Source organism: Corvus cornix, chromosome 17 (genome assembly GCF_000738735.6).
Source record: "Corvus cornix cornix isolate S_Up_H32 chromosome 17, ASM73873v5, whole genome shotgun sequence".
NCBI lineage: Eukaryota > Metazoa > Chordata > Aves > Passeriformes > Corvidae > Corvus > Corvus cornix.
This window is the reverse complement of record NC_046346.1, coordinates 5,512,677-5,537,441: the sequence shown is the minus strand read 5'-3', so window position 1 is coordinate 5,537,441 and position 24,765 is coordinate 5,512,677. Positions and strand designations below refer to the sequence as shown.

General features: G+C 51.9%; 1 protein-coding gene across 8 annotated transcripts; it reads right to left on the bottom strand.

The window, feature by feature from the left end:
• Nucleotides 1-305: 305 nt before the first annotated feature.
• On the bottom strand, nt 306-24,664 carry SH3GLB2 (SH3 domain containing GRB2 like, endophilin B2). 8 transcript variants are annotated; one of them, XM_039561679.1, is made up of 13 exons: nt 24,547-24,664; nt 16,421-16,562; nt 15,984-16,112; nt 15,168-15,301; nt 14,601-14,693; nt 12,717-12,728; nt 10,807-10,869; nt 6,635-6,658; nt 4,029-4,118; nt 3,731-3,831; nt 3,218-3,232; nt 2,367-2,628; nt 306-1,723 (listed from the first exon to the last, which is right to left on the bottom strand). In XM_039561679.1, exons 1-13 carry the CDS (start codon nt 24,607-24,609, stop codon nt 1,616-1,618), a joined length of 1,236 nt encoding a protein of 411 aa, XP_039417613.1. In that variant the 5' UTR covers nt 24,610-24,664; the 3' UTR covers nt 306-1,615. The 8 variants fall into 8 exon arrangements, with proteins under 8 accessions (XP_039417613.1, XP_039417615.1, XP_039417617.1 ...); XM_039561681.1 differs by lacking the exon at nt 3,218-3,232; XM_039561683.1 differs by lacking the exon at nt 10,807-10,869.
• Nucleotides 24,665-24,765: the final 101 nt, after the last annotated feature.

Genomic DNA, 24,765 nt, shown 5'->3' with positions numbered 1-24,765 from the left:
CTGCTCTATTTTTGCTTCAGGTGCAGGAAGAGCTGTTGTTTCTCAGAGCCCCTGAAGCTGTAGTACAACTGAGATGCATCAGCTGGGAAAGGAACCACAAGGCTCTCACAGTGTGTTGGGAGTGTCAGGTGGGACAGGAAGGATGAGCAGCTTTGTTTTGCTTTTAACCCCAGCTTCCAAGCCTAGAGTAGCAGGAGGGCACTGCTTTCACCTGAGCTGCTCCCTTTGTCTCCCTGCTTGTCTCCACAGCCCTGTGGCTGGGGAGCAAGGACAGCCCTGAGCCCACAGAAGATGCTGAGGCAGGAGGTCAGGCAGTTTGTTTATTGGCAAATAAGTGCTGAAACCCATGAGCCCCACAAACACAGGTGCTCAGTGCCCGTTACATTAGAATGGTCACGATACCTTTGGGGAAAGTGCAAAAGATCAATAAACAAGCAAAGTTAGTTCTGACATACCCAGGGGAAGGTTGTGAACAGAGAGCTTGGTGCAGGTGAGTTTCTCTTCCATCCAGCTTGAGTGGAAAACTCATGATACATCAAGTGGAAGTCCTTTAAGTGAGCTCTAGCTAGGAGTTCATTCCAGAGTGAGCGGGCACACACACACCTGAGCTAAACCAACCCATCCCTCCAGGACAGCCTGGGTCATGGTGTGTGTATGGCCAAGAACAGCTCTGTGTTGGGGGTCACAGCAGGTGGGACTGTCCCTTTCTGCACTAGGATGCACCAAGTCTGTTCACTGCTGACATGGGAGGGGAAACATTCATTAAATCAGTGATTCAGGGTGGAAATAAAGTCAGGCTAAAACATGCCTGGACAGACACACTGAAAGAAAAGCCTGGACAATAACACAGGGAGCAAAGCTTGTAAAAAGGCTTGTAAACTTTGCAGTCCAAGAGCAATTTCCCAGAGGAAATGCAAGCGAGATGCATGGTCCCTTGCACGAGGTTTGGGGTTAGGCCCTACGGTAGCAGGGTGGTTTCCACAAAGAAATCTTCCAGCTTCAGGGGACGGGGGTAGGTGGGAGCCTCCAGGCCCCAGGATGGTGAGTGTGGCTCTGCTGGTCTCCCACGGGTGAGCAGGGTGGGTGGGTTTAACAGGCTCCTAAATCTCAGCTGCAGCCTTCTTGCTTTATGTGCTGGGACATGTCAGAGAGGGTGTGCAGGACACTTCCCTACTGGAGTGCTCGATGGTTGGACTTGGGCAATTCTGCTGCTGGAGAAGAGAGGAGGGGAGGGGCAGACAGGCACTAACCCACACCAGACATGAGGGAAGTGTAACTGGTGAGCAGCTGCTGAGGGACACAGCTCGCTCGCCCTGGGAAAGCCACTGTGAGGAACAAGACTGGGGCCGGGAAGGGAAAAAGTAATCAAGGAATCTTGTGCCATCAGGACTAACCTCAAAGCAGGCTGCACTGGTAGGTAACAAATTCAGTCTTGGGTGCCATCAGCCCTTTCCCAAAACCTCACCATAACAGTTTTCCCACTTCTTTCCCATAATTCCCATATTAGCAATGGAGTGTTGACCCTGAAGAGAGCAATGGTCTCGGATGAGGAAATCCGCATTAGAAGTGCCAGATGAGGGATGCATTCTGCTTGTACATTCTTCTTCCTTAACATTTAACTTAACAGTTCCAAATAAGTGACAGGAACTTTCCCTTTCTGGTTCCCTCTTTCCCCTATGAGCCAGTCTGGATCCATGCCTGGCAGGCTGTACACAGTGATCATCTGGGGAGAGAAGACAGCACATTAGACAGGACCTTACTCTGCAGACAGAGCCAAGAAATTAAGTCAGATGGGGACTGAAAGAACAGTAATTCCTGAAGTTCATTTAGCAGGCATCAGTGCCCTTTCCCTGGAGCTATCTGCAGCTTTAACACCAGATCTATGGAAAACTGCCCAGTGATGTCCCTGTTGCTTTTTCATTCTCCAAAGTGACTCAAGGTACTTCTACATGTTGCTTTGTCATCCCTTCTGAATATAGAAGTTCAGTCTAGAGAACAGAAGAGTTTCCAACGTGCTGATTTTTCTTTTTTTCTCAGCATGATTAGAGCAGGCCTCCAGCCAACAGCTTATCCTATGGCTCTGGATAAGGCAGCTGTATTTGAGGGTAACAGTGAAGATACTGAGTATTGGAGTATTTTATTTTGGGCTCCAACAGGAACTGAGGAGTTATTTGGGTGATGTTAAATAGTAAATGGCAGTGAGCACAAGCTCACTGCAACTCAGCAGATACTGGTATCCAGGTAAAGACTCTATTATTTCATAAAGCAGGTTTTAGGGGCAGCAAAAGGAACCAAAGTCCTTGTTGGGCACACCACAGGCTGCTGGGCAGTTATAGCCAAATCCAACACTCAGGAAAGCCACCAACCTCATCTGCAAGAAGTGCCAGCTCGGTGCTGTCAGCCGCTTCATAGTCGTAGAGGACTCTGGCCCTGCGTGTCCCACTGGCAGGAGGCTTGACTTCGTTGGGGTTTAGCACACCCTCTGCTACGGTGTTGGGCACCCCAACAATTGTGGGCACCACTGGAATTGTAGGCACAGCAGGGAGCGTGGCAGCAGCAACAGCTGGAGGAGAGGTAGCGGCTGCGGGAGATGCAGATTCCGCGTTGCCTACGAATGTGCCTGAAAATCTTGCACAGGAGAGAAAAGCACAGTTCAGTGAGGCTCCAGCCTGAGGAACCACGAGCTCTTCCTTTCAGCAGTTGCACTGCAGAGATGATGCTCGAGAATTGCAGCCTACATACCCAGCTGTAACATACCCACACTGCCCTTCATGTGGGGAAATACCCTCAGTTCTCAGGTGAGACTGTGCAGCAAGTGACACTTGTCTGCCTGTTTTGACTCCAGTGCCTGTTTCAACAACTTGCAGAGTACCAGACTGACATGTGACACTGCAGAGGGGGCTGGACAGGTACTGCTCTCGGCTCTGTGTGACTGGGTCCATTGTGCTGTGTCCTTGCCCTGCTCTCACATGGTCTGTGTTACCTGTTCTGCCTGCTAATTCTTCAGCAAAGGGATGGGCATTGCTGCTGTTGAACTGGATGCCACAGCTGGAGGCTCCCAGCCCTTACAGGCTCTCTAGAGAGAGACAGTAATGGAGCTCAGGCTCAGTTATCTAAGGGGGTACAGCTCTGGCCCTGGCAGTGATCACACAGAGATCCCAGAGTCACTGGGGGGAGGAGAGCCCTCAGAGATCATCCTGGCCAATATCATACTTACATTTCTCCTTTGGAGCTGCAGGCATGGAAAAAGAACGGAACAGGAGTGTGAGTGATCACATAGAGGCAACAGCCCCTCCTGGGTCAGGCCTGTGCTGGTGTGACACTACCAGACAGAACATCCCAGCCCACCCCACCCCACGGGATGTGCAGCCAGCAGCACGGAATATGGAATCTGGGATTTGTTACTGCTGCAGCAGAGCATGCTCAGGCTCATTGCTTGGCAACAGGAATTTGAGTATCGTGTGATCTAACTAATTTAGAGGAAGAATGTTCAAACTCCTGTGGCCATCGTGCTTTGAGAGGAATGTAAAAAGCCAATGGCAAAGCCTGCTCCAAATGCATCACCACCACCAGGACTGGTCACCACTCTGTAAACTCAGAAGCTCTGTCAGAGTTGTGAGGGCACTTTATAACTTCTGCCCAACATTGATGTGGGAGGGGGAAGGAGCCCTGAGCTGGGGGTAAGGAGACCAATAACCCTCAGAGAAGTAAAAGCAGTCTCTTGTCTTACCTGCCCAGTTGCTTCTGCAGGTCCAGCATGAACTGGTAGCACTGAGCATAGTAGTTGGTCTGAGACTCCACAAACTCGTGGAGACAGCGAAGATGATTCACCTGGAGGGAAAAGGACCATCAGCTTGACTGAGTTTGGTTACAAGGCACAGAAACTCTTGCTGCAGCTACTACCCCCTTGAGGTACCCCAAATTTACCACCTCTTCTACCTCTATTCCACATGCAGGACTCTATAATCCTCTTGGCAGGAGCCAAAAGTCTTAGTCCCTTTCACCCCCAGGTGCCCAGGAGGACTCACGTGTGTGCTGCTGATCCCCTCCAGCAGCAGCCGGGTCACCTCTGCCTGGCGGTCGAACTCGGTCTGGGTGAGCCTCAGCTCGTGCTCCGCCTGCAAACAGGATGGGGGCTCAGGCAGCACAGGGCAGGAGCCCTGTTCTGTCTCTGCAGCCCTCTACCTTCACACCCCCTCTTTGGCAGCAAGACACAGGTGCTGCAGGATCCACGTGCAGCTGTGACACTGAGCAGCAGGCACAAGAGACCCTGGGTTGGGATCCCAGAGACCTCTGGCTGCATTTCAGCTTAATTCCTTCTTAATCCTACACTGGGTCACTGCAGGTGATGGAATGGCAGCTCAAAACTGATGCATCAAGCAGGGAAGCTCCTTTGTTAATCCTGAGGTATGTGGAAAGCCAGTCCCATGCCAGCTCCTGTCCCTTTAGTCCCCTCTTTCTGCACCTGCACGCATAGGAATGTCACAGCCTCCCTAGGCTTCTCTCTGGAAGAGCAGTAGATTCCTTTTTATCACCCCAGAACAAAGGCTGAGGCCAGGCAGTATTTACCAAACTGCTGCTGCTAATTAAATCTGCAATGGAGATGAACATCCCAATCCAACTTCTACCCAAGAGTCTCCTTTGGGGCTAGTTACTGATTCTGAGCTAGGAGGAATTAAACACTGGTGAATAGCAGGCAGCTCCACAGCAGGCTTTGGGAATCCAGAGACAGACTCACACTGGAGACCCATCTCTCCCCCACCACCAAACAGTGCATTTACACTGGGGCAGTTTCTGGCAGTACCAGAATACCCAGGTGGATCCTGGTAAGGAATTCTCCAGAAGTGCTGGAGCAGCCAAGTGTTCTGGTGCCAGCTCTCCCCTCCTGCTGATGGAAAGGGGTGACAAGCAAGCCCACATGTTCTCTCCAGTATGCAGTATTCCTCAACACCTTAATTCCTTAATTCCTTAACAGTGCTGGAGTCCTCTTGGGATGTGCTGTGGCTGGTCACAGAAGAGCAACACCCACTCAGCTCCAGCTCACTGGAAAGAGAACCCTTTCCCCTCCTCCAGGAGCGTGCAGCTCAGAGAGCTGCCCTGGTGCACGGGTTCCTTTCACTGCTTTGGGAATGCCCTGACCATTCTGGCCCAGGACTGACATGTCTGGAATTGAGCCCAGAGGGCTGATCCAGCCCGGCTGACAGTCTCAGAGCAGAGGCCACATCACTGGTGACCCCAGAGGAGACCCAGTATTCTCAGCAGGACAAGCTGGAGGTGCTGCTGGGGCCAGCACAGCTCTCTACCAGTGTAGAGCCAGGCTACAACAAAGAAATGCTCTGACTGTCTTTTAATCAGATTTGTCTATTTTAAGCTGCAACTCAACTGATCTATTTTCTTGCATCCTCTGTATGAAGGGGATTATTTAAAGGAGAAGGGGGGATGTAACAGGAAATACCAGTGCAATGCCTTCAAAACACCAAGTGATTCTTGCTCCCATGAACTGAGACTCCAGTATTCAAAACTATTTAAACTTGTGCCAGGCAGATGCAGCTCCATTTGGTGCTGCCTGGGATTTGCCTCTCCCTGCCAACTCTGAGCAGTTGCAGGATGTAGTTTCCTATAAAGCCAGAGCTGGATGGTGACCTGGGAGGCCCCTTCCAGTCTTGTGCTTCTCCAAGACATGGAGAACTTCAATATTTACTTACATACTTCGGTCTACCCAAGCAGAATAACCCAAAGAGAGAGGATAGAGGAACAGATCTTTGCATGCTCATAGCTAACTGTAGCCAGCTTGTTTGGTTGAGGGACTGAAGGATTTAAAGAACAGGAAGAGCTGGTTTGGGAACAGCCAGTCCATTCTGCAGATGCCTTTGGAATAAGGCAGCAACAGGCTGCTGTCATGCACAGCACACAGAACTTCTGCCACTCTGCACTTCAGGCTTCACAGCAATGCCTGCTGGGGGTGTTCAAGGTGTGAAAGGAACAGGATCCCAAAAGGTGTCTCTGGAAGTTCCCTGATGTGCTGGAGCTCCACAGAGAGCTCACCTTGGTCTCAGCCCTCCATCCACCTTCATGGACAAGTCACACTTCCCTTCCAGAGCCTCCATGGATCAGAAGGGTAAGTGCAGCTCACCCAGAGAGAATCAACTCCATGAGGCTTCAAACCTCCCTCCACCCTACCCCCGACCGAGCTGTTCCCTGCAGCAGCTGGGGCTGGGCACAGGAAATGCTCTGTCCTTGCTCCAGCTCTGTGTAGAGCCAGCTGGATGGATTAGGCCAGGGGCTACCAGAGGCACACGGAGGATCAGAGCCTTGGCCACAGGAGCAGAGCTGGATCACACCTCAAGCATCACCTCTGCTCCTGTCACACAGTGCAGTGTTCTGAGCCTCCTTTTACCACACGCAGACACGCCTGGATGCCAGGGAAGTGTCTCCCACCAGGGACAGCCAATGGGCCCATGGCTCATCCCAAGCCGCTGTCATTGCACTGAACCACACAGAGGGATCAGGGCTGGGGCACACAACAGCAGCAGCCCCTGATCCTCCCCTGCCTGCGAGCAGGAAGGGCTCCACAGCACCCCTGTCCCCTGAACACCCCCAGAAGGTTTGAGCACAATTCCAGCTGGATACTTACTTTTTCCACCTCGTCGCTCCAAAGCTGTAGGGGCCACAGAGCAACAGGAAAGGAGATCAGTGTTGGAGACGTCGCGAAGCACTCGGCATTAACACCAACAGGCAAGGGTGCTCCATGGACAGCAGGCCAACTCCAGGGACAAGCCAGCCCTTCACCCAGCAGCAGCTGCCAGATCTATACCCCTTCCCCTCATTCCTGCACCCTCGAGCTCAGTTTCACAATGGGAGAGCAAGTTCATGCCACCAGAGCCAGCAGCACGCCAGCTCTGCTCCCTGCCAGGGCTGCTACAGCCACTGCATTCCACAGGCTCCAGGAAAAAAAAGATTAACAGCAGAGTCCTCTGCACAGCAAGGCTCACTTCACTGAAGCTGCAGAGGTTGGTGTTGAAGGACAGCCCTTCTTTTAGGATTGTGGAGAGGCAAGTGAGCTTTTTGAGCTCAGGCTGCACAGAGGCCAGTGTTCCTCACCCATGGTCCAGAGAGCTCAGATTAGTGGGATAATCCACCCAGCCTGAAGTGCCAACAGGCCTGTTTAGCCACAGCAAGGAGGAAGCAGGGGCTGGCTGCTGCCTCTGAGCCAGGCAAAACATCACACGACTCCTTCCTACTCTCCTTCCCCACAGGGGCAGACTTGGACACCTCCAGCTGCTTGTGGGATCTGGCTTCAGGACATGAAACAATGAACAGAAGTCACACACAGCAATGGCAAAGGGAGAGAGGAGGCAGAAAAACACATTGATTCCTTCCCAGAGGTCCTTGGCTTGGCCTTTACTCAGCAGCCAACTACTGCCTCAGTCCTGGCAATGTGAAATCCCCCTGGATCTGGGAGCACAGCAGCCTGCCTGCAACACCCACACCAGTGGGGCCAGGGGCATGACCCCTGTGGAGCTCAGCTTCACCACCCAGGGTCACTTCTGCAGGTCAGGGAAGATCACCAGACACAGCTGAATTTGCACTGGGGGCACCTGTGCTGGATGTGGGTGTCAGAGGGAGAACAGGCTCTGTTTGGACCAGGCTCTCCCAGCTGAGCTTTGCTCACCAGCTGTCCTCAGGTGGGCTGTGGGAGCCCCAGGTGCAGAGAGACTTCAGCAGCCAATATAAGGAGCACCTGTAGGCCCTGCCTGTACTGGGGAGGGGCTGAAGCAGGAAGGTGTTTTGCCAGGCTCCTGGGATTGCTGCCTGCTCTGTGGTCTGTAGCCTGATTGGCATCTCTTACTTCAGTGGAATTATTGTACTGGTCTGGGTGCTGAGGTGGGTGTTTTCTTCGACTTCTATGGGGATGTTTTGTTACTGCAAATCAGGAACTGGTTGGAGTAAGGCCTGGCCAGTTTCAGCCACGTGTGGGGATGTGAGTCCCTTTCCCTTCTAAGAGCTGCTGCTCTGGAAGGAGGTGGTGGAAGCATCCTGTAGGAAGCTGAGAAGCAGCTCCTGAACTGCTTCTCTGGCACAAGGCCTTTGCCAGCACACCCCCGTGTTTTTGGAGCGTGGTTTACCATAGGAGCAAGGGGAAGCTTTCCCTCTGATCCCAGGCCTTCCTACTCAGACACTGTGGACAGTACTTAAGCCACATCAGGCCCATTTATCAGTGTAGCACCCATTGAATTTGTAGCCAGATTTGTTTCTCTTCTGTTGCCTTTGCTGTGCCACCTCCAGGTCTGGTCCTGTGGTGTTCTGGGACAGTCTAGCTTTGCCCAGATCTGTCCCTGGGCTAAGACTCGGTGTAGCTCCTTTTTGGACAGCTCAGAGAGCAGAAAAGGCCATGATCTGCTATTGTCTTCCTGCACCCCAGCTCAAGCCAGAGGAATCCTCTTTAAGGTACTCAATATGTTTTTTCTTGGAATCATTCCTAGGGGTACACTGCGTGGCAGGGTCTGAGAGAAAGGAATATTTAGGCTTGCACAGCCCACATACACCTTCTTACACAAAAACAAAAGGTCAGTGTGGGAGAGAGGAGAAATGGCTCCTCAGCCTCCAACTCATACAAAACAAGGGAGGTGCTTTTTTTCTTGGATTTAATTCCATCTGAGCCCTCCTGTCATGGAAGGGGAAAAAAATAAAAGCACCGTGTTATCCACCTCTCCAAAAACCAACAATGTAAATTTAGAATCCAAATCAGAGCCCTGCTGAGGGCGTGTGGTCCAGGAGAGAGCTGACCTGTTTGCTCACCTGTAAGACAAAGCTGTTACCTTGGGCATAACCAACCCCTCCCTCCAGAAAGGAGCCGAGCTCAAGAGCGAGGTGAGCAGCAGCCACTGCTCTGCACTGTCAGTGCACACTAAGAAGTAGCACAAGGACTCTGGCCTGGAAGAAAAGCAGAGCAACAGGATGAAGAGCTCCTACCTTGCTGCAGTGCCTGACCCCTTGGGATGAATGCTGGGATTAGAGAGCTTGCAGCAAAGCAGCTGCCTGTTCAGAGCTGGGGAGCAGCCTGGGCTCAGCTTGTGTTTTGCTAATTAGAGATGTAAACTGTAATTCAGGTCACCCTTGCCAGTGCAGCTGGAGTTCAGGTAGCCCTTTACCCACTGACTGCAGCCTCTGAAAGAGCTTTGGAAGCCACAAGGCCTGACACTGGTTGGGCCAGCACACTTCCCACAGGCACTTCTGGTAGGAGGCCCTGCTGTGCAATCATCAAACTCGATCGGGGTCAGTGCTGGCTGCTCTCCCATAGCCTGCTCTTGCTGCCCAGTGCCACCAGCACTAGCAGAGCCTGATGAGGGAGCACTGAACTAGGCACAGATGTCCCAGGCTAGACACTTGTTGGCTAAAAATCTTCACAAAATCTGTTCTCCTGTTATGTTTCTGTATGTGGCACCTGCTCCCCAGAGCAGCTTTGCAATAGAGCAGAAGCAGATCAAGGTACTCTCTGGTGAGGGCTGGATGTGTCCAACTGGGTGTCTGGGCACTCCACAAGATGCCAATGCACATTGTTCAAATGCTTGTCTTCAGGTGTGCTTTAGCCCTGGGGAGCAGTCAGGATACCCATGTCTATTCAGAGGCAGCGAAAGCCCAGTTTCTCTCCTCTGGGTCTCCTAGAGCTTAACTGCAGTCTCTGGGAACAGACCTTCCCAAGGGAAAAGCCAGAGCCACAAGCTGGCTCTGAGCTGCACTAGGAGACAGGAGAACTGAGCAGTTGCTGCAGCATCATCAGTATCAGCTTCTGCAGGACTCTCATCACTGAGCCTGGGACCGATGGAAATCGTTTTCTAGGTACTGTGCAAAGCTATTTCTGATCCCAGCATCACTCTCCAAGGTCAGGACAGATCGCCCTAGGAACTAACACTGATGCTGTCAGCTCAGACACACCTCTGTCTCCAAATGGGATGGATTTCCCATTAACCAAATCCACCTTGTTTCCATAGTGTTTTTTGTTTCTGAGAAGGCCGGGCTGTCCTTTTCCATATCTGCAGATTCCACTCCCCAGCACTTCCACTCCCAGATTATTCTATTAGCAGGCATCAGTGTTGTTCTGAATGCTAGTTAGGAAGCAAGATGATCAGTTTTCAACATTTTAACGAGAAATGTGACATTGTGCAATGGGGAGCCATGAACACAGCATGGGAAGTCAATTGCTTGGCCACATCCACTCAGTGCAACAGAGTGGAGATGCAGTGGGCTGTTCATCCACCCCAGGCACATCTGGCTGTGGAACAGCTGCCAACACAATGAAACAGTAAAAAATGACTTCTGTTTGCAGAACAGAAAAGTCTGCACTGTTATTGACACTGGTGGCAGGGAGATTCCTCCATCTTTGATTCTCTTGACCAGCTACAAAGCCTCTGACACCACGGTACAGATCAGGCAGTCACATGTGTGATGCTGCCACTGTACAGCTGGAACCATCCAGAAAGGCCACTCCTGGAGGTTTGTTCCTCTCAACTGCTCCACTAGCAATAAAAACCCATCTGAAGATCCCCACTAGAAATGTGGAAGAGGGCTGGCAGGGAAACTGGTTTGGAAAGCAAACCCAGCTGCAAAGGGCCAGACCCTGAGCAGGCACCCGCATGGGGGTGATGTGAATCCTCAAGGCCGAGTCAGAGGAACCCTGGGCAGCCCATGTCACATTAAAATGTTGAAAACAGCAGAGCACTAGGTCTGAGTTTACATCAGGTACAGAGAAGGGCAGGAAGAGGCAATATCTAGGAGGAGGCAGTATCTGGGAGGAGGTGATCTTACCGCTGATGCGCTGGCGGAGAGCACGTAATTACGAGGTCTGGTTTCCTGAAAGTCAGGCACAGCCTGGGGGGGAATAGAGTGTCATGTACAAGGCACCAGAGGAGTCAACAGGAGTCACTGGGCGATGGGTGGAACAAGAGACCAGTGGCTTTTTTCCTGCCTGTGCTGGGAGCTTTGCTCGTCTTCTGATGAGAGGCAGGAGGAAGGTCTCCCGACATCTCAGCAGTGGCACGTGGAGGCCAGGCTTGTGCAGTCACACCTGATACTCGAACAGCAGACACTCCTGCTGTTAGAAACTCTGCCTGTACTTACAGCTATCAGCTCATAGAGCACAATCCCAAGGGCATTCCCATTCCCTTACAGCCAGCAGGTTGCTCTTGTTGTATTAGCTCAGTTCCGTGGGCAGGACCTTCCTTCCCCTTGTCTCCTGCCTACAGTCACTGTACAGGGCCTTGCCCTTAAGGCAGGAGGATTTACCAGCACTGGAGCACCCCTTCCACAGTGCCTTCTACTGCTCTCACTCTCTCCAAGCCATGTTTCCTCCAAATGGAGCCAGATCTGCTGTTTTCAGGAAGGAACATGGCTTAGCCAAGCCAGGTAGAGCCAAAGGCAGTGTAGGAGTTTTCATCCCAGAGGTGAGGAAACCTCCAAGCCACATTCTCCACAGCTAAACTTCTGCCCTGGGGCAGGAAGACTTGAGCACTCTGGAGTCCAGTTTCCTCATTGGAAGTGCAACGGATTCAGTCCACTCCCACACAGTTATGGGCTCATTAACCACCACATAACGTGGTGCTTTTATTCAGTTAAGATCAGGCCTCCTCCTGGTATGGCCTTTGGCTGTAGAACCACCTGAAGAGACAAACTGAGCTGCCTGACATCAGGAATCCTCCTGGCCAGCCCTTACTGCACAGTAGCTGCTGTGCAGGGCTGGCACAGTCGTGCTGGATCCCAGCTCTGGCATTAATCCCCTCAGGCCCCTCATTCTCTCTCCCAGGTTAATCTCTCTGTAGTCACCCAGATCCACTTATACACACTGGCCCACTTTGCTGGGCCCCGAGCAGCCAGCTGGAATGAGTGACCAGTGTGTGGACGAGCAGTCAGGCAGTCCCAACAGTTTTTTTTTTTTTCCATACCATTTAGGAGTTTTAGGGATGGCTGGAGGAAGGAATAAGGAGGAGCAATTCCTATTACAAGTTAAACCTGAGTATAGGGAGAAAAATGCACCAGTGAGGTTTGAGGCCAGCAAAGCAAGTAGGCTGGACTCCTCCCTGTGGGGAGGAAGGATGTTTCACAGAAATAGCTGCTTATGCTTTTTGTTTTTTAAAGATCAAGAGCAACTGAAGAAACCTCTCCTCCCATTCCCTGGTCTCCAGGGAGTCCCAAAACTAGTCACAGCACATGGGATGAAGGAGGCAAGCTTCTCTTCTGTGCATGGAGAAGTTGTATTTGCAAGCAGTGGTCAAAAGGGACCCACCTCCCTCCCTCTTCCAGTCTGGTAATGGGGAAAAGGGGCAGAACAGCACCACAACCAGATCATCCTGCCTGTCATTGTCTCTGGGCTGCCCTTCCAGAGAGGGACTGGCCACCCAACCCCACCTCCTCCTGCCTGCAGCTGGAGGAGCCCGAGGGGGTCTTTAGGGGAGCCCCTGTCTCTCTTGAGCACTGCTTGCAGGCAGCGTGGATGGACCCGAGGGATGCTCCAGAGGGGCTGCAGGCAGGTCCCTGACGCTCCCATCCTTCTGGAGCACCTTCCCCAGGCAGCCACAGCCCTGATCACGCTCAGAACATGCTGCAGGGCCAGTCCCAACGGGACAAAGAAGATATGAATTTTCTTTTTAAAAATGGGAGAGACAATGAGAGGTGTTAAAGAAAAAAAAAATCACAGCACTGTTAGCACAGTCAATACTCACATCTCCCTCACACTGAGCAAATTACAAAGAAACAAAACAAAAAGGTTAGTAAACAAAACAGCATCAACAGGAAGGACAAAGCACAGAGTCTGTGGGAAAGGCACAAGCCCAGGTACTCCACAGCAGCTCACGGGTCTGGGCAGCAGCACTCAGAGGGGCATCACGAGACAGAAGCTGTGGGAACACAGATTTGCAGTACAGAGGGGAAGAGCAGCAAGAGAGAGGTGAGCTGGGAGAGCTGGGATACTTCAGCTTGGATGGGGAGGTGTGACACAGGACTCCAGGCATGTTACAGGGAATGCTGCGATCTAGATGAGGTGTCTAGAGCAGAGGAAGCAGCTCTCCCCGGTGCTGAGAGCTTCCACCTTGTCATCCAGCAGCCAGGGAGGCACCCAGAGACCAGGGACCCCACCTTTAAACTGAGCTGGCTGAGAGATGGGTCCCCACAGCAGCAGCTGAATTTGCTCTGCTGTTGCCATCAGTGTTTCAGCCACTCTGCTGCTTTGAAGCTTGGCCTGGGGACAACACCCTGGAAAGCCTGGATCGGCTCTGCACCTGCCTGGGGCACCCCAAAAGTTCCAGTGGGAAACAAAGTTTTTCTTTTCCAGCTACAGGGGAGTCCCTCAACCAAGGGTGTGTGTGTAGGTGAGAGGCCTTGGGATCACCTCCTGTAGGAAGCAAGGTAAAGAGGGTGGAAAGGGAGGAAGCACAGGAGGTATCTCAATTCCTGCTCTGATCTGAGCTTAAAGATAAAGCAAGGGCCACCAGTTCCCCCTGAGACTGGGGGCACTGACCCCTCTGGAAGGGGAATGTGGGATTCCTGAAGTTACTTTCAGAGGATCTGGGGGACCTGACTGATTAGAGGAGGCTTTTTTAAAAGGGGCAGCTACTACTGCTGTTCACAGCTGTCCTGTGTAGGTCTGAGCACTCTGTCAGACCTGCTGATGGAGGCTGCAGAGCTTAGCACAGCTTCCCCATCTGCCATGGATGTAATTGGAGCTGGAGGAAAGGGAAAACACCTGGGAACTGGCTACCCAGGGAGAGACAAGGCCAGAGGCCCAGCTGGCAGATGGTTAGAAACAGACTCATAGCAGGGCTGCTGGGCTGGTATCCCAGTGCATCCCAGAGACTGACTGACAAGGACAGTTTGATTCTGACTTGCACACATTTGCCACTTGAGCTCCTGGCCCCAAGGCAGAAGCAGAACTTGGCAGGTCCTTGTGCCAACAGCCAGAGCTCTATAGGATGACAACCAGCTCCAACCAGGCCCTCCAGGGAACCCATCAGTGCCCAAGGTGATGAATTTCCCAAAGCCAGAGGGCAAGACAAACCTGTAACCAGAGCACCATGAACTGAGTGAGCAGAGAGGCTCAGAAGTGGACCTTGTAGCCAGTCTGACCCTGGCCACCCCTTACCTGCTCCCACAGCACTCCTGCCTGGGAGCTGGCAGAATCCTAACTAGTCTGACAGGCTGGGACTGCTGCAGAGCTCCAGCAGCTTTTCCCTCGTGCACCTCTCAGCTCAGCTCTCTCTTGGCTTGGCTTGAGATCCCCAGTGAAAAGCAAGTCCTCAGAAGATACAGCCTTATAGTTACTAGCACAACTCATCCAGCAACTCTGATCAGTCAGGAGGCAGGAGCCTGGGTCAAGTGCAAGTTTCCAGACTCCAGAAGCTCAGAACTGTTTGCTTCAACAACTCCTCCAAGGGAGGACATCTCAGAAACAGGCACATGGCTCCTGCTCCCAGTTCCCTTCCATCCCAGATGAGGAATTGCCCCACCCATGCCTGCCAGAGACAGGACACAGCAGGGTAACCTAATTTTTGACGATGTGAGCCAAGCCCTGGGGCCAGAAAGACGGGGAGGGAAATGAGGGGAGGAGTTACCGCTGCTTTTGCCTCGGCAGCTTTGGCCTTCTTCAACCTGGCTTTGCAGGCGTCCAGGTCCAGGCGTCGGTTCTGCAGGATCCTCCGCTCTTTCTGGAAGGGACAGGAGATGGGTCAGAGCAGATTGCTTAGAAGCAGGGTTGAGGAGGGGACATGGTATCACCTAGGAATCAAATCTATTTCTTTATCAAAACATGCCAGGGAGAAAGAACCCGTTGCTATGCTCGTCTCCTTAGCAGGAGTTTTGGGGCTGGTTGCCACGGATACAGGATAACCTCCTGAAAACAGGGCAGCCTGTGATGGGTGGTGCCCACAAGCTGCAGGAGTGGGGAAAGGAGTTACTTTCCTCATGCACATCAGCTGGCAATCCTTCTCTGTCAGAGGGGGAACCTGAGCAGATCTAGGGTTGGTGTTCCCTCATCCTTGCATTCTTTAAGGGGAGAGGTATGGAGTCATCCTTTGTCACAAGGAAAGATAAGGGGTTCTCTTAGCACTGTTTCTCTCTCCCCCTGCCCTCCTTGTCTCCAGGGTCGTGACAAGCTTCCCCTTCACTGCCACCACACTTACAGAGATGGTTCTCCAATCTCCTTCCAGGAAGTTGCGCAGAGGGGTCAGGAAGTTGATGGAGGCAGAGTGGATGAATTCCCGTTCTGCTGCACCCAAGCGCCTCTGAGTCTCTCCAACTTTTATCAAAGTCTTTCCTGCAACAACGGGAACCTTCAGCTCCAGGAGAAACCAATTACCACGTGTTGCCTCCAGCCAACTCACCCAGAGCTTCCAGACTCCCATGCTGGGGGACACAGACACAGCAGTGCCTGGCCTGAGCAAAGTCCCACACCAGCTCCAGCCATACCCACTCTGCTGTTGGCCTGAGGCGTCTTTTCACTGCTCCCAGGACAACTCTGATCTTATCTATCTCCTGAGGCACTTATGGCACTGATGTATTTTATTGCTCTACCTGCTTGCGCAGAATGATCCTTCTTTGCCTCATAAAACAGAGGCACAGGAACAGAGCAGCAAATTAAAAAGCACCAGAGCAGAAAACATGAGTTGATTAGAGAGTGTTGGCTATAGATGCAGTTACAGCTGCTCTGGCTGTAACAGGATTCACTATTGAACAACTATTGATTTGGAGAGCAGGAACAGAGCTCATGGCAGGAGCAAGGACAGCTGGAAGTGAAGGCTGTGTCTCTGTGCAGGTCTGCTGCTTAAAGAAACCCAGAATTCCCCCAGGAAGGGACAACTGTGAGAATTTAAAGAGCAGAAAGATGCTCTGTGTGGTCAGGAAGGAGCCTGCTGCGTTCATCTCAATGCAAGTATTAGGGATATTCTCTTGGGAAGGGATGGATTCCCAGGACTTCTTCATTAGCCAGGCTGACTTACCATAAGGTGTCCCTGGCCCAAAGTCATTGGCTGCCTCTGTCATGTACTGTGCCAGCAGCTCCCCATTGGTGACCCGGGAAGGCACCTTCCGGTCAAGCTTCTCATACAGGAATTCTTCTACTCTGGCACCTGGAACGAGGAGACCAGGGAGGCTGGAAGAGAGTCCCTGAGCTGGGATTCATGATAGCCCACCCCACGCAGTCCTCAGTGATGCACTGGACAGCAGGCACCAGTGCCAGGAGCAGGTGTCCCTGCCCCAGCGCACTGCCAGGCTCTGAGGTGCTCTCAGCTGCACAGCGAAGAAGGACAGGCCCTGCAAAGACACCAAGACACCAAGCCCCACAAACTCTACAGGGCTCTCTGCCAGAGGCCATGTCTTTCACCACTGAGTTGCAAGTGACATTTGTCCTTCAAGCCTTAGGAGAAGCTGCACTTACTTGGGTTTGGCTGTAGCAGAACTTCAGTCTGACGCAAGATCTTCTCTGTCCAGTTCTTTGTGCAGTCTGCCCTGGCCAGAAGGTTTTCAAAGTGGGCATCAAGTTCAGTCTTCTCAGCCTGGCCCAGCTTTTCTTCAGTAAACTGCAGGAAGAAGGCAGTCATTAGGTCTGTTCTCCCAAAGCAAATTTAGTGTTATAGAGCTAATAAGGGACAGTGAAGCTGCTTTTGTCTTGTGTATTTACCTTAGAACAGAGCTAAAAACCCTTCAAGATGTCATTCTTTGTTCCCAGGCATCTTTCAGGGGAAGAGGGCAAATTTTTTGCCCAAGAGTAGAACAAACATCAACCTAAAAATAGACTCCAGGTTTGAGAGGTGTTCCAGAATAAGTAACTTTTAATAAGGTCTAGTATGAAAATACTCCAGTTGTGAGGGATCTATTTAAATATGCACATGCCTTCCACTGCTTCATGCAGAACAGCAACAGACATCCTTCACATGAGGGAAGGTGCTGAATCCCTTCATATCCTCCTGACCAACTCTGTGTCCTGCAAACCCAAGGGGTTGGGAATGCCACTACCACCCCAAGCTGGGAGACTCAGGATTTAGATAAAACCACTTCCAGCACGTGACTGTTCTTCTGGGACACACTCTGAAGCAGGGAATTGAAATATAACACTGTTCAACTCTTCTCAGCACTCAGATTCATACTGGCAATGGACAATCCCTCCCTCTGCAATTCCTTTTAAGTTTAAAATTAGCAGCAGGGAGAATTGGGCTGTGCAAGTCTCCAGTGTTTTCATACTGCACAGTGACATCTGACCAGGTTTGTCAATCTGGAGATGCATCATCAGATGGCCTGGACACCCTCCATTGCTTCTTTGAGGGATTTCTGAGAGAAGAGCCCATTCCCTCTCATCCCATCCCCATTTCCCACGTGCTCCTTTCAGTGAAGTTGGCCAACTTCAGTGTATTTTTAAGCACAATTTCCTGCTCTTGACAGAACCAGCATCTTGTTGGATCATGCTAAAAGACCCTTTGGTCAGCTGTGCCATTTGGGATCCTACAGAGGCTCCAGTTGTCCTTTAACCCTTGTTAATGGTCTCTGATGCTACTGCTGCACTATCAGGACATGGTACTGTGCAATACTGGCCAAAGATTAAAAGATGCCAAAGATTAAAGCCTGGCTAAAGCTCTTAGCTGAAATGCAGCTCCTGTCTGATCTACTGCTGGTACCTTCTCCTCTCTGCTTCCCTACACCAGAGCTCAGCTCTAGATAGGCTAAAATGTCCCTTCCATGGGGTCTTGCTCTGATGTCTGCTGCCCTTCCTGAAAGGCTTCCTGGCCAGCTCTGTTCCTTTCCCATCCAGCACAATGCTGGGAACAAAGTGAGATAAGGAGAGCCCAGAGCAGGAGCAAACAGCCCTTGGAGTCCTGTTACCAGATGTCTGAGATATACAAGCCCTCCAGGTATGTTTACACAGCGACCTGTTTAGCACGATTCGAGCTCCAGCCAGTGGAGTGCCTTGCCAGAGGCAGGTGGTGACAGATTCTGAGCTGCAGGGACAGGACAGTCACACTGTCCCCCGCAGCCCGTTGGGGACAGAGGACCAGGGATGACTTTGCTGTTCTGTCCCCTGCACCAGCAGCCCCTGGTTACTGGCACATAATTTTAACTGGGTTTTGCCATGGTCCCCCATGCCATTTCTGGACAATGGGTAAAAGCAGATTCAAGGTGAGAGGGTGTTTGTATTGTTTGATTTCTTTGGGGGGTCACACATGGCTCTCAGCAGCTGAGGCTGCTTTCCTCTGTCACTGCTGGGAGCCCAGAGCTGTTTTCAGACTCTGCCAGGCTGGGCTGAGTCACTGCCATGCAGCAAACTGGGACTTCCCAGGTATTTGGCACCAATTCTTGAGTCATCTGTTTAAGATCTTTCCTAAACAAGCCAAGACTCTTTGATGCAAAGATAAGTCTCTCTCATCCCCCTTTCCCAGACAGCATTCGGAGACCTCATCTCACTTTCAAGTCCAGCTCTTTTTCCTGCAGTTTAGGCTTATCCTGCACCAGCAGCTGCCCTGGAGCTGTCAAATCTAAACCCAGTTTCTTATCAGCTGAATTGAGTCAGCTTCTTACAGCATTGCTGCAGTGCCAGATCACTGCTGAAGCCCTCCAGCATCTCCACAGCACTACTGCCACTGTCCTGAACCATTCCAGCTCTGGGGCCCTTTGCTTTATTAACAAGTGGCATCTTTGGCATCACTGTCCTCTGTGGCTGTTTTGTGTAACCCAGTGCAGGGGTCACAGCTCAGCACTCGCCAGGACTCGGAAACAATTCTTATCTCAAGTCAGGCAATAAAGCTGTTTGTCTTGCAACAAGGCTGAGGGCAGCACCAGGATCACAGCAAGCCTGGGGGCTATGCCAGAAGGGGAGGATGGGCAGGAATCTCAGTCACAGCCCGTGGCTCCAAAGGGTCAGGCCAGAAAACAATCTCTTATTCAGGCTTCCTTTCAGGGTTGGAAAGCAGGGCAGGAAGGTCGGGAAGCAGGTGCAAGGCATGGAAGGCTGTGACTCCACTGACACTTAACTCACTCAGTGTCTCCCTGACCCCTGCCCAGGAGCTGGGTGTGCTGAACCCAGCCCAGGCACAGCCTCGGGGGGCTGGTGCCTCACTGCAGGGGCTGCACTGGGTGCTATCGCTGCCCAGTGTTACCTCCTCCTCCCTGTGCACAGGGAGTCACTGATCCAGCTCCATTTGACCTCTAATGTGACTTTTTAGACCTATCAGAGAGCCCACCCGACTTCACAGCAGTAGTGGGGATGTGCCATGAAGTGTAGGGAGAGCAGGACCACCTCCTGCAGGAGCAGCCTGCCATGAGATCAGATGGAGCTTCTCCTGGAAGCACAGCCAGTGCAGGAGATTACAGGTGAGTTACACTGACCTACGAGCTGGCTCGTTTTTTTGTCTGGTGCAAGTGGAAATCTGAGATTTTAGGTGACAACAGGTCTCAGCTGCTGATCCCTTCTTACCTGGCTGCCCAGTGAAAAGAAGGGTAGAAGAACAGCAGTTTATGAATTTGGCTACTCAAGCACTTCAGGCAGAACTCCTCTGTAAAGGATTTCTATTCCTGAGAATTTGTTTTCATAACAGAGAAATTTGGTTGAAAAGACTTCACTGTGACACCAAGAGATGCAGAACAAATGAACTGATCATACCCTCAAGCCTCCTGACTGTAAAAAGACAGATTTTGAGTATTTTATATTTTGCTGTTCCCAGACTAGCAGCACTGCTGTCTTTCACAACAGATTGCCACAAACAGGAGTGATATTTGGTTTCATCAAGTTGATTTACAGGCTTGGTGCAGATCCCCGGGGAGGAAGGCAGGGCTGGCAAAGCACAGGCAGTTGCAGCGTTGAGAAAGAACCTCCAGCTCCTCCATCCTGCCATGGCAGAGCTACTGCTTGTTTTCTAGAACCTGAGGACTGGGTCAATAGCCCTGAACCAATTCCCAGATCTGCATCCTGGGATCGTGAGCCAGGTCACAGTGCTGAGAGGCTGCTCATCCTTGCAGCTGATCCGGCTGCTTAATAATGCAGGGCAGCCTTTTGTCAGTGCCACTCTCGCTCTCCAGGAAGTGCTGCATTCCAGGTCATCAATAATTCAGCCAAAGGTTGGGTTTCCTCTGGGAGTCTTGGCTGAACAGCAGGAACCAGAGATGCTTTATCAGGGCCCAGGTGGGCAAACAGGGTGACCCAGCAGGAGAGCAGCACTTGGGCCACAGGCCCAAAAGGAGCATGGATGTGCTGGACTACAGCTAGGGCAGCTGCCCTAAGCATTCACAGCTCGGGGAAAAGCCCCTTCCCCCAAGAGAGTTGGCAGACACACATCTGGGATGTCAGGGGGGTTGGCAAGTAGTGCTGAGCTGGAGGGGCCCCCCTGCACTACAGGTATAGATCAAACGGGCCTGTGACTAAATGCCATCAGAGTTAGGCTATAAAATAGCCCATGGTATTTCCTTTGCTGAAAGCATCAGCACCTTCCTCTCCTTAAAAGTGAGGGGAATAAAATCCCAGTATAATAAAAGCCCAGGCCTGTATGCTGTGATCTCTAACAGGGTGGCTGCAGCCCCCTTGCAGAGGATCTGGTGGCAGAGTTCAGGCCCTTGTACCACTTGCAGGGTCCCCATTTTATCCAACTGGATGTTACTTATGACTTTCCACTTTAAATTACAATGATCAAACCAGAGCCAGGAGATTTAAACCAGGAATAGTCTCCTGTACCTGCCAGTAGATTTAGGCTGTTGGGTTTTTCAAAGCCTCCAAATAGCTCAAAATGCCCAAAACACAGTAACATTTGCTCTTTTTGATCAGAGGCACAACACAATAGGTTGAGCAAATCTGGCTCCCTCCTTGAACAGTGTTGCAGTAAGAAAGAAGCTACAGCCACTCAGCATCTGAAAACTACCTGATTTTCAGCAACTCTGGACCAGATACAGAGTCTGCTCCAAGTATTTGGTCACCAGGAGTCAGGAAAGCCAGGCTGGGAGCCAAGTGAAACTGTGCTAGAGGACAGAAGGAAGTCATTAACAGGGACAGCTTGGTTAACTCATGAGCAAGGCATCTAGGAGAGGAAAAAAAAAACACTGTTGTGGTGGGTTAAGCTTGGCTGGACATGAGGTGCCACCAAATCTCTCTATCACTTCCCTCCTCAGCAGAACAGGGGGGGTGAAAATAAGATGGAAAAACCTCATAGTGAAAGATAAAGGCAGTTTAATGAAGAAAAAGTTGTGCATGGAAGCAAAGGAAGCAAAAAAATTTTCCTGTCTCCTTCCCATCTGCAAGTGATGTGTGACCACTTCCCGGGAAGCTGGGCCTCAGTACATGGCATGGTTACCCCAAAAGACAAATGTGCTCTATAATAATGTCCCCCCTCCTCCTCTCTCTTAGGTTTTATTGCTCTGCAATGTCCTATGGTATGCAATATCCCTTTGGGCAGCTTGGGTCAGGTGTCCCTACCAAGACCTTGTCCTTTCCTTGGGTCACCTTCTGCTCTCTGAACTTTTAAAGTGTGAACACCAGTAAGGTCAGCAAGCAGAGGGTTTATTTTATCTACTAATGATAAAAGTCTATTTTATCACCAGAATTCAGGGAGCTGGGGGAGTCTGTCTGCAGGAGCTTCAAGAGAGAGTAAGTCAGCCTCTAGCTGTTCTAGTAATGACATTAGTGGGGGAATAAGCACCCAAAAGCTGTACTCACACTTAGGCATTTTCACCCAGAGCCTGTTTACATCAGAACTGACAAAAGACAGACACCTACAATTATTTCCAGACCTCTCTGAAAGAGCCTGCCTTGCAGCCTATCTAGAACAGAGACGTCCAGTGTGTGGCCACACAGCTTCCACTGGCCAAGGTTTGGGATCAGACCCACTCATTGATAACTGGAAGGTGCATCTGATCAAAGGGAGAGGCCCTCCTTCAAGTGAAGATGAAGAGCGACCTGTTTGGAATCTGTCTGCAGGTGGCACATCCCCTCAGAGAATACTGATCTGATGGCTGCAACTGGTAGTGCAAGTGTCAATACAGGCCATGCTCAGGTGAGATGCTGAATCCTACACAAGCTCTATATCCTTGCAGCTGCCCCAGCCTAGAAGCTTGTTCCCCACTCCCAGGGTAGCAGTGCTGTCCACTACTTTCCTACCCCACCTTTACTGTCTGCTCTGCTTTTCTGGAGGAGCCCTGTGACTGATGCCTGAGCGAGGAAGAGCCATGTAAAGGCAGCAGTGGGTTTGAGCTGTTTTGATTGGGTTGTTTTTGTCATGAGGAGCCTAGTCCAAAATCCTTCTTCCAGCACCTACGTTGGGTTGTATTTGACAGGTTTCAAATCAGCTCCTGCCCTGAGCCAGCCCAGAGGTGTTGTGCTGACCATGCCCTGTCTCCTTTCCCCCGGCTGAGCCCCAATTCCAGTTTGAGTGAAGCTCCTGTGTGTTGGTCAGACAGCTCTGCCAGACAGCAGGAGCTAATGCTGTCTGAGTGGAACAGCACATAATGGCCAGTCCATTTATCTCCAGTTGCTGCAGTTCCAGTAAAACATCACTTTGTTAAATGCCTGGAGCTGGAGAAAGCATCTCCAAATGCTACAGAAAACAGCTTTTTCTAGACAGCTTATTCCCGTCCTAGAAGATCTGCAGTGCTAAAGAGTGCTACAAACCCAGCCCTTACTGCCCACAGCAGACCTCAGCTGTCACTGGCGGCTCTCGGGGGAGAAAGGGCAGGGCTCACCCACACCAGGAGTCTGTGAGGACCCAAAAAAGGCTGAATTCCCCCAGCAGTGACACCTCATGAGGTGGTTTTCAGCCTCAGAGATCTCTTTCCTTCCAGTTCCCCCTCCTTACACACCTGCTCACTGTCCACAAGTGCCAGTGCTCATTTGATTTCAAGAAATTACTACTGTAATTAGGCATATGAATATTCATGTACGAGACAGTGGAGTAGGTGTAGCAAGCAGAAGCCACGATTTATAAACGCCTCCTTGCTCTGGAATCACTGTGTGCAGACACTGTTCCCAGGCCTGTCTCCTTCCTACGCCTTGGAGCTAAAAAACACTTACCAGAGACTTACAATAAGGCTTCTAAACACAAGATTTCTTTCTAGCATTTCTTCTGCATCCAAGGTCATTTGCATGAGAACGGCATCTTTAGGCCTTCCATCTGCTCCTTATTTTGCACCTGTAGTTAATATCTCTCTTTTTCATAACATATGACTCACTGGCACGGCTACAGGAGCTGATATCTGCTTACAGGAGACCAGTTCTCAATAGAGCCAGAATTACTCCCCTGCACAGAAGGTCTGGAACAAGGCAGCTCTGCTGTTTGTTTACCAGCCCCCACACAATAGGTAGAGCAAGAAGCCCAGTCCCAGAGTCTGGGCTTCACTTTCCAGGCAGGATCCCAACCAGTTCTGACCTGCCTCTCTCCTCTCCTGGTCAAACAAGAGCAATATTCCAGTTCTTATGCCCAAGAAATGAACACACTCAGCAGCCCCATCTCACCACCTGCTGCACATCTGCTGCACATCTGCTGCACATCTGCTGCACATCTTCACAGCTCCAGGGGGGTCAGTTCATCCCCAAGAAGCTCCTGATCTCAAGTTGTGAATATCAGAATATTCTGAGGACCCGCAAGGATCATCAAAGTACAACTGGCCCTGCTCAGAAACAGCCCAAAGAATCCCCCCTGTGCCTGAGAGCATTGTCCAAATGCTTCTTGAGCTCTATAGCCCTTGGGACTGTGACCACTGCCCTGGGGAGCCTGTTCAGTGCCCCACCACCCTCTGGGGGAAGAACCTTTTCCTAATACTCAACCTCACCCCACCCCGACTCAGCTCCAGACATTTCCTCGCATGGTCCTGATGCCTCAGCAACCCCATGAGACCTGACCTGCTCACTCTCAGCAGCTCATCCCATCCCTTGAACATCCCAGTGTCTTCCCAGGCCCTGGGATCTCCTGCTCCTCCCGAGGGGCTGAAGCGCAGACCAGGTGCAAGGCACCTCCACCACCCCTCCCCAGCGACAGGGACCATTCCACAGAATCCCAGAATGACTGGGATTGGAAGGGACCTCTGGAAATCATCCCGTCCAATCTCCTTGCGAAGGCAGGGTCACCTGGAGCAGGTGACACAGGAGCGTGTCCAGCCGGGTTTGGAATGTCTCCAGGGTGGGAGACTCCATGCTCTCCCTGGGCACCGTTCCAGAGCTCTGGACCCCTTCCCGCTGGGTCTGGGTACGGACAAAGCAGCCGTGTGCCAGCACCTTTGTTTCTTTAAGAGCAGCAAACCCCAGGCACGAATGTCTCCCCGCACTCCCCTCCCCATCCCGAGCACCATCCCCGGGGCTCTTCCCTTGGGACCTTCCCCGGCACCCCCGAGCTCCCGAGGTGATGCATCTGCGGGTGATGCTCCGGGGGCTGCGGCTCAGGCAGACGGACCCACCCAGCTCCGATCTCCTTCTCCAGCCTCCCCGGGGCCGGGCAAACCCCCCTGGCTCCTCCGGGGCCTGGCTCCGCGGATCCCCCGCGCCTCCCGCCCCGCGGCCTCCGGGCGATGCCGCTGCCGTGGCGACAAGCCCCGCCTCACCTGCATGGCGCGGGAGAAGAAGACCCCCGCGTCCGACGCCAGCTTCTTCACGTTGAACTCCATGGCGGCCGCGGAGCCGCCCCGGCCGCGCCGCGCCCCCGCTGTCACCGCGCCCGCCGCTCCGCCGCCTTTTATAGCGCCGGGTGACGCCCGCTCCGCGCCTCTTAAAAGGGCTGCGACTTCTTACGGGTCCGTGCGCCTCGGCAGCGCCCCGGCGGA

Excerpts from the sequence above, each read along its gene's own strand:
- SH3GLB2 (XM_039561679.1), bottom strand. The coding sequence starts at position 24,609 with ATGGAGTTCAACGTGAAGAAGCTGGCGTCGGACGCGGGGGTCTTCTTC. Across the intron at positions 16,563-24,546 it reads TCTTCTCCCGCGCCATGCAG|TTTACTGAAGAAAAGCTGGG; the intron begins GTGAGGCGGGGC and ends TTCTTCCTGCAG. Across the intron at positions 15,302-15,983 it reads TGGGCCAGGGACACCTTATG|GAAAGACTTTGATAAAAGTT; the intron begins GTAAGTCAGCCT and ends CCGTTGTTGCAG.